The 9539-nt window shown below is 43.3% G+C and overlaps 1 protein-coding gene across 1 annotated transcript; it reads left to right on the top strand.

The window, feature by feature from the left end:
• The first annotated feature begins 5950 nt into the window (after positions 1 to 5950).
• On the top strand, positions 5951 to 9092 carry LOC137419268 (uncharacterized). The gene is made up of 5 exons (XM_078767026.1): positions 5951 to 6252; positions 6383 to 6555; positions 6688 to 7151; positions 7387 to 8001; positions 8140 to 9092. Exons 1-5 carry the CDS (start codon positions 5951 to 5953, stop codon positions 8986 to 8988), a joined length of 2403 nt encoding a protein of 800 aa, XP_078623152.1. The 3' UTR covers positions 8989 to 9092.
• The last annotated feature ends 447 nt before the right edge of the window (positions 9093 to 9539 follow it).

Here is a 9539-nt window from a genome sequence, read left to right as displayed (position 1 = left end):
AAGGTTGATGACTTCGTCCAGTCTGAGCGGTGTCTTATCACAATACACCTTTTCCTCCACATTCTGAACCAACCTTTAAAAAAATTAAAGTCGATATGTTATTTTTTATTATTACTACCTTCTCATTCTGCCAAATACTATCGACCTTTCCTTGTGACTTTGTACCAGAAATATATTACAAAACCCCATACAAGGTGCATATCTGCATTTTGAACGTTTTTGGATTACTGTTGTTGTCACTTACACATGTTATTTGGCCCTCCATTTAATTAATAAATCAATATCATTATATTTTCTAAATGTTTTTTTATTATGTGCACTTCTGTAACAACCTCATCTGCAACTTCTCTGTATATTATGAAAAATGAAGCTTCTTGCTCAGTATCTGCTGTTCATTCTTAGTCTGGAGACACACACCACACATCCATGTGATTTATTGCATGTGAGCATTGGCCATTAGGTCATGGCAAGGTCTCGACTGGAAGTGTTTTGTAAAATGTAAAGAGATAAAGAACAATTTTTCTCAGGGTTAGCACGCCAAGATTGGCAATCAAATGAAAAGCTATCATCTAATATATAAATTGATTCAATTTTGGTGAAGATTCGAAACCGGATCAGAGAATTTTTAAAGTGATTCTTCACCATTGGGAGATAGGGACAAAACCGACATATAGCAGGATATCGAAAAAAGTCGTGGACGGATTTGGACGAAACTTGGTGGACAGGTTGTGTGTGTGACGAGGACAATTCGATTCGATTTCGGTGAGGATCTGAATATGGATTCGGATATGAGAATTATTTAATTTTAAAGTGATTCTCACCATTGAGTGACAGGGCTAAATCAACATATAGCAGGATATCTCAAAAGGTTGTGGACGGATTTGGGCGAAACCTGGTGGACAGGTTGTGTGTCTGACAAGGAAGAATCGATTCGATTTTGGTGAGGATCCGGATCCGGATCCGGCAAGTAGAATCTTTTAAGTGATTCTTCACCATTGGGACATAGGGCCCCAAAACGATACATAGCTGGATATTTCAAAAAGTTGTGGACGGATGATTTTGATTAAATGCGATTCTGTATTGTGATTTTCTGGTCTACTCTGGGATACAAAACGTCAACTGTTCACTTGGCGGAGGTATGCTCTCGACTGAGTGCCGTTCTAGTTATGTGTTGTTTTACGTGTATGCTTTTCCTGATCCGCTGGACGGAATGAGATTAAAACTACTGGTTGTACTTTGCTGGTGCATTGGAAAATTTTAGATTGAAAAAAAACCAAAAAAAATAAAACATATTCCCAGAAGTAGTGGGAACCGGTGTTAAAATTCCGAATAAAATACGTCATTGACATAATACTGTAAAAGTGGGGGAATTAACCCATCCATAAGGACGGTTTCTTTGCTAGTATTCACAAATCACAAAAAGATTTCCCCAAAGTGTCAACGAATCTTATTTATAATTAGTCTTACTAAGGAATTAATTTTGTTGTACCAGGAAGGAATAAGAATCATGTTAATCATTCTATTCAGTTGGGAAGTTGGTGCTGTTGGTCATATATTAGTTTTCTACGACGCCAATAAAGAAATAATCAAAGTCGAAATTTACTTCGAAAATAAATATATCGAATCAAACCCTGGTATGAAAATGAAAAAGCCATGTCTGATGAAATACAAAGAGAGCATCTTGTTCAAGTTGTTTGGTGAAGTCTGCAATCGTTTACATAGCTGCTGATAGATTACCAGAGATGTTCTGTTTACAGATGATCAATAAATTAATAATGGAGAAGGGAAGCCATCAGACATATGTGACCTGCTCTAAAGGATGAAAAGCATAATACATCCGTGGATAGCATAACAACTTTCCGAGAGACAGATGGTTGTAGATCAATGCATTTCTGCACTTTCAGCAAGCACAGCCGTGTGCTCTTACAAACAGGATTATCCACATTGTAATTGATTTTTAATTACAGCACTCATACTCATTTATTTCTTTGTACCTGGTTTGCTGGAAAGTAATTTATCAAGATGGCAAAGCCAAATCCGAACCTCAAAAGCCATGGATAGCACCAGCTACTTTCCGAAACGAATCGACAGAAGAGAAAATTGCAGACGAAATCAAATTAAGTGCACCAGAAACAGACCAATAGAGTGAAGATCAGGGTGGGAAACCTTTCAACTATGATTGTTTCATATATGTCATTTGGATCACAGCAAGTACGGAAGACTGGAATATAACAATGGAAGTGTGAATTTGCAATTTGTGTGATTTTGAAAATTTCCAACAATATTATGTTCGGCCTGCTTGGCATTTCTCTGTAAACACTTGCCTCGCTATTAGTCTAGTAGGAAGACTAGGTCCCCCTGCACCCCCCGGAGATATACTTCTAATCAGTGTTTCTAGATTGGAAGAAATGTGTAGAAAATGACTAGCTATGGCCCCAAGCTGAAAAAATGTCCCACATACCATTTTTATGCAAATTACTGCTGCCATTATCAAAAAAACGATTTTTGACATATCTCAGCCAATATTGCAGATAATTGAAAAATGAAGGTGTCTAGACCCATGTTTTGAAGGGCATAGATCATGATAGAACTATTCATAACATGATTACATGTGTCTATGGTATACTAGTATGCATATTAATGCTGTAATTACAAAATAATCAGTTTTACAAATGATAAGGATACGTTAATACTGCAGATAACTTAACATGGTACATAAGGGGTCTAAACCCAGGTATTTTCAAGGTTAAATGTCAACAAGATGCTCCTGAGTCTTGCATAGGGGCGGGACATTGGCAGTAACATTGGTACCACTCAACTTTTCTTCCCACCATTGACTTTGTATTGCGAGAGATTTTCACTTGCTTATTTAAAGGTTTCTCACCCAGCCCACGTAAAATCTACCAACTCCTGCTGTTAACTCCCAAACATATTTTTTTATGTTATCCAATCACAGTGCAGAAATGACAGACTAGAGATCCAAATTAGTGCTGCTATAGCTGCCATTTTACATTTCCATCCATGTAACATGCGCGCTCGCGCGCTCGTATCAATTGGTAATGTCGCGCGCTCGTATCAATTGGTAACGTTGATGTTATTGAATACCTCAGTTGAAAGTTCAGTCTTCCATTCCATCTGTGTGTTGTTCTTGGTATTCATCCTCCAATCTAGCCAGGTAAGATGCTAACTATAATGTTACTCACACTCTTGACTTCAGTTTCTGCATGAAATCATAAACAGGCAGAATAACAGCTGAGCCAGCTAGCACCATGTTAGCTAACGTTAAAGCTAGCCTCATCTATGTACAGTATGTTCCTAATGTCGGTGTAACTTAAACTTTTGTTAATGCCAAACATGAGACATATCTGTTGACTTCTGTATATGAATTGAACCAGAAAGAGGCACGACAGCTGAGCTAGCTACAGTAACTTAGCACAATGTTTCATTGGCCTAGATAGCTAACGTTAGTGTGGAAGAATTTAGATGTTTTAGCTATTAGCACTTTTGATGCCACTAAACATGGTTTAGTCAGCTAAAAAGTACCCTAGTGTAGAACATGACTCAGAACCTCTGTTACCTCACTGAAAACTCAGAGCCTCCTTTCACAGGCACTTTTAACATCATTCGTGATTTCTTATTTGTCATTTAACAGTGATGGTAGACATCGACAGCAAGCATGCCCAAAAGAAAACGGAGTGTAGAACCTGCAGCCCAAAGCTCTCCTCCTACATGCATCCTTCATGTACCATCCATGTCTGATCATGGGGATTTCACGCCCCTCCGTAAAATTAAAGGATCTGCTTCAGAAAAACTGCAACTGCTTCAAAAGATCCGGGATAGACGTCTCAACCAACCGCATGACTCCCCATGTCGTATGCAATCAGTATGTGATCAGATCCCGGCAACTCTTCCTGATGACCTAGAAAGAGTAGGATATCACAGCAAGTGTTATAAGCACTTTGTCCGCCACTTTCATCGTCTGGGAGATGATACAGAACCAGGGCCATCAACCTCATCATGGCATCACTCTCCTCGTAAACCAGGAGGTTCTGCTGAACCCATCTTCCCGCCAGAGTGTATATTTTGTGAGAAAGTTGAGACCAAAGATGCTCATCGCAATACTGAGAGGCCTACAACCTTCCCATCCTTTAAAAACAAAGAAAATGCATGGGAGCAAATCGAAACACGGGCTGAGAAAATGGGTCTCTATCGACTCCATCGAAAGGTGAAAAACAAAGACCTCTTTGCATGTGAGGCCAAACACCATCCGTCATGTTTTAAAGCTTTCCGCACAGCATTCTACAACTATGAGCGTGCGATTCACAGAGCCGAAGCACCAAAGGAGCAGGCTTGCATGTCAGCCGCCCATGAAAAGGCATTCAACTCAGTACTGGAACACATTCAAACCCAGGTCATCCAGCAGAATAAAGTTCTACAGCTTTCTTCCTTGCGCTTGCTCTATGTCGAGGAACTGAAACTGAATGGATATGAGAACTCAAATTATCGGTCAGAGAAACTACTGAAACGCCTACAGAATGACCCAATCAAGGAGCATATCCACTTCACGAAGGTTGATCATGACAAATGTGATGTCATTTCTTTCTGGCTTGAGCACAGCTCAAACATAACAGTTTCCAATGCTCTCGCACGAGCATTCACACTCGGAAGCACAAACAAGAACCAAAATGTTGCCCTCCAACTTCGCCAGGGTATTCTACAGGCTTTCAGAGAGTGTAAAGACCAACCATGGCCACCAACAGCTGAAGACATGGAGCTCAATCCTGAAGACATCCTACCTCCAGACCTTGTCCGCTTTCTCAGCGTGCTAATGACTGGCAAGGAGGGCATCGAGACAGAAAAGGTGAAGTGTCTGGTCTTCTCCATTGGACAAGATCTGTGCCGTGCAGTGTCAGATGGAAAATGGAAGTTACCAAAGCACATTCTCCTCTGTGTGACTGTAAGGCACCTGTTCCGAAGCAAACAGCTCACCACAATACTACACAGGCTTGGACACTCTGAGAGCTACGATTTCGCCTTGGAGTTGGAAACTGCTCTCGCCAAGGTCCTGGATGAAGTCTCAACTTATCGTACACCACAAATTGTGACAGGAGAGGGCAACCTTGTATTCCACTGTGAGTGGGACAACTTGAATAAAACCACTACCAGTGTGCACGGCAGCAACATTGTAAACAGTGCTGGAGGAATCATGGTGCAGGAGGTCAAGCCCGGGTTCGAGAGCAGCAAGGACCGAATGCTACCTACCATCAATAGGTCACAACAGCGTAGCCTGAAGGTCGACACACCAAAAACTCTCCCACCCTTGCACTTTACTCGCGTTGGCCCGAAGTTCCCTGAAGGCTCATCATTCACACCGCCAGCAGAGAATGACACAGTCTATGCCACTACGATGCAAGAGTACTACATCTGGCTCTTCATCAGATACATCGGAAGCTGTGGCCTGCAGCCTGTGCCTGGGCTAGGGGGTTTCACCTCTGCAACTGGTTCTCCCCCACCCAGCAAATCAACAGTCGACTACTGCACGCCTATCCACCAACCGATCACAGACAACGCAGTTGTTCGTGAGCTACTGAAGCGTTCCGAGGCAGCAACTGCTGAGGTGGGTCAGAGATGGGTCCTGAATACATTTGATCTGGGTGTCTGCATGAAAGCCCTTCCCATCATCTGGCGCTGGCCAAATGAATTTGCTAGTCATGTAGTAACGATTGGACCCTTCCACACATCCATGAACTACATCGGGATGCTCACTGGACACAAGATGCGTGGTTCTGGATATGCAGAGATTCTCTTTGAGGCACAACTAGTAACAAGTGGATCTCTCAAAGGTGTTCTCAGTGGAAAGGCCTACGCAAAGTCCCTCTTTTGCCTCAAAACAGTGTGTGAGGCAATGGAGAGGCTGTTGATGGAGAGATTCACTGAGGAGGAGAACATCATGATCTCTGACCCTGCTGTGCTTCTCAGAATGACCCAGTCTTGCAACCGAGAGCACCTCGATGAAGCCCTCAAAGACCCCTCAACTCTACTCCTCATCAAAAAGTACCATGCCTTTGAGGAAAAGGTGCGCAAGGGCCACCTGGGGAAGACAGCTGCCTTCTGGATGTCGTTCATTACCCACTGCCATCTTGTCTTCATGCTCCTCCACTCTGTGAAGACCAACAACCTCCAGCTGTTTCACAAGTGTAACGGAGAGATGGCAGATATCTTCTTCGCCTTTGACGGACACAACTACTCCAGGTTTGTGTAGCATACATGGTAAAATGTATAACCATCACTGAGTAGATTTTAATTGATACTTGGGTTCATGTATTATGAGAGGAGCTATTCCAATAAATGTCTACAGTATTTCCCTCTCTGTACTTTACAGATATCTGACTTGGCTGGAAGTCCACCTGACAAATCTGGAAAGCACGCACCCAGGGGCCAAGGACCTGCTTACTATGGGTGCAATCGCAGTGGCTCGCTCGATGATACCAGGGGCACTCAGTGCTGTCGACAAGACAATGGAAGAAACGTTCATGCGCTTTGCTAAATCATCAGGTACATCATTTTCTTTCAGTACATTATACATTTGAAACTGTAGAAACCAGCTTTATATGATGTAAACTGCTCTTACAAAACATTTCCCTTTTAATGATTGGGTTATGCAATTAAAATATGTTCACTTTTCAGGTGGCTTTGCTGGCCTGTACAGTCAGTTTGGGGCATACCAGAGATGGTGCCGAACAACCACAGCACGGGCACAGTTCTATGAAAAGACCCTTGAGATGGTGGATCTCATCGATGACCCAGACTGCCCAAGAGCAGGGAGACATCGTGAACTAGAGAAGGCAGAGATCAGAAAAGGCGAGGAGGCCGTTCAGCGAACCCTAACTACTATCAAGAACTTCACCAATCCGTTCACCATCATTGATAAGGACAAACTCTACTGCCTGGCCTCTGGTGCTCCCGTCCCCATGGATGTTGAGATGGATGTGTTACAAGCAGAAGCTGTGGGGAAAGCTGCGAAAGCTGACTTCATCAGGCGCCTGGAAAGCGGAGAACCTGAGAGCTTCTTCAACCCAATCAAGAGAAAGAAACTCAAGACCATGGAGGCTAGTAACAAGAAGATCACACTAACATCCTCACAGGGCAAGGTAAGGATGTAATCCAATACCCAAGTGCTTTTGTATTTTATGTTGTATTTTTAAATGGCGTCCTGTACATGCTATATTGAGATACAAGATTGAACTCCAAATTTGTTTATTAAAGACAGTGCACATCAATGAACAATGTAAAGATTGTAAATATGCCAATTTATAGCACATGAATAATTTTCACCTGTAGTCCTTCCTGTAGTACATATCAACCAATCACCATTTATCATTCCAGGTCATCCAGTATCAGGAGCAAAGCAACCTTGCATTCCTGCTCCTTGTCAAGTCTCAGAGTCAAGATGAGCCATTAGACCTGGGAGAACTCATGAAGTACTGCCTGATGCCAGTGCCTCCTAGCCTTGGGACACCAGATGGGTTCTTCTGCAAAACCAACAAAGCCTCCATTCTGCACTACCTTTTAGAGGACACCACACCACAAGATCTGCAATACCCCAAGGATGCCCTGTTCATCCAGGATGGAATGGCGCTGCTGCATACCCTTGCCAACCTTCCCCCAACATGTGGTGAGATATGCTTGCAGGTGCTTGATCAGATGGTGGCCAAGCAGCACTTTCTGTTCTCCACTGACAGTTACCATCCTGAGTCAATCAAAGCGCAGGAAAGGCTGAGGCGGGGCAGCTCAGAGAAGATCATTCTGGCTGGACCAGCAACCAGGAAGCCATATGACTTCAAAATGTTCCTTGCAAATGACGACAACAAAAAGCAGATGTGCCAGCTTCTTCTGAAAGTGTGGAGTGGACAAGAGGCAGCTACCAGGCTGGAGAGAACAGAGATGGCTGTGCTGATCGTGGAGGGGAAGGCCCACCAACTTGCCTCAACGAATGGCAAGGTAAAATTGAAAGCCCTTCGTGAATGGCGATTCAATTTGTAATTTTTCCTGAAAAAAAGGTGATTACCTGTGATGTTTGTCTAGATCTGAAACTGGCAGTGACTGGTGATTGAAATGCGGTGCCTTTTTGTGTTTCAGGTCGAGGTACGTGAACTCCCCACGAGCTACAGCAACCAGGAAGAGACTGATACCAGGGTGGTTCTGTACCTCCATCATGCTGCTACCATCGGATACAAGAACGCTGTAGTCAGAACACCGGACACAGACATCCTCCTGATCCTGCTCCACCATGCCCACAACATCAAGCTGACGGTGTACCTGGATACAGGGTCAGGGAAGCATCGCCAACTTGTCAACGTCTCTGAGCTGGCAGAATCCCTGGGAGAGGACTACTGTGCCACTCTCCTGGGGTACTATGTGTTCAGCGGAGAAGACTGCACCAGTGCCTTCAAAGGGAAGGGAAAAGTCGGGCCCTTGAAAAAGCTGGAGAAGAATCCCAGGTTTCACAGGGCATTCGGTGAACTGGGTGACAACTGGGATGCCAACCCTGAGGTGGAGAGGCAGTTAGAAAAATTCACCTGTGTGATGTACGGCCAGAGTCGCGAGTCATCAGTGGACATTGTCCGTGCCAAGCTGCTACGAAAAATGGTGGGAGAGGACAAGACCCTCACATCCAAGTCCAAGGTTGATCTGGCTCGCCTTCCTCCATGCCAGTCTGCCCTGAAGCCGCACATCCAGCGTGTGAACCACCGCGTAGCATTGTACAAAAGAGCCGATCAACCTATCATCGAAAAGCCAAAACCTTATGAGGAGCAAGGATGGATAAGGACTGATGAAGGACTGTTGAAACCAATGTGGTCCAGTGGTCCCATCCTACCAACCTCACTGGTGGATCTTCTGAACACAGGAGAGCACGAAGAGGAGGAGGAAGAGGAAGGAGAAGAAGAGTTTGACTCTGACGATTTCGATGAAAATGATGATGACTGACTCAGTGTAGAATCACTAATGCTAATGATGTTTATCTAAAACAAGCAAGAGAAGAGTGGTCACATTGAGTGCTAGGACTATTTTGACAGTTGTAATATTTAGAAAAATAAAACTGTGTTAACGTCTGTGTAGACGGACCTTAATATGAGTCTATTATTTCGTAAAACTGTGATTATTTTGTAAATAAAGCACTAATTAGCATACTAGTATACCATAGACACATGTAATCATGTTATGAATAGTTCTATCATGATCTATGCCCTTCAAAACATGGGTCTAGACACCTTCATTTTTCAATTATCTGCAATATTGGCTGAGATATGTCAAAAATCGTTTTTTTGATAATGGCAGCAGTAATTTGCATACAAATGGTATGTGGGACATTCCTTCAGCTTGGGGCCATAGCTAGTCATTTTCTACACATTTTTTCCAATCTAGAAACACTGATTAGAAGTATATCTCCGGGGGGTGCAGGGGGACCTAGTCTTCCTACTAGACTATATATATTGTCAGCCACACAACCAACTGATTTATCGATTCATGTAAGAATG

The sequence above is a fragment of the Myxine glutinosa genome, chromosome 13 (assembly GCF_964187855.1).
Source record: "Myxine glutinosa chromosome 13, kmMyxGlut1.1, whole genome shotgun sequence".
In the NCBI taxonomy this organism is placed as follows: Eukaryota; Metazoa; Chordata; class Myxini; order Myxiniformes; family Myxinidae; genus Myxine; species Myxine glutinosa.
This window is presented reverse-complemented; position numbering and strand designations above follow the sequence as displayed.

What these genes read in the sequence shown, in the direction of transcription:
- LOC137419268 (XM_078767026.1), top strand. Translation starts at nt 5,951, where the DNA reads ATGATCTCTGACCCTGCTGTGCTTCTCAGAATGACCCAGTCTTGCAAC. An exon ending in GCGCTTTGCTAAATCATCAG is followed by an intron (nt 6,556 to 6,687) that starts GTACATCATTTT and finishes TTCACTTTTCAG; the next exon opens with GTGGCTTTGCTGGCCTGTAC. An exon ending in TTGCCTCAACGAATGGCAAG is followed by an intron (nt 8,002 to 8,139) that starts GTAAAATTGAAA and finishes TTTGTGTTTCAG; the next exon opens with GTCGAGGTACGTGAACTCCC.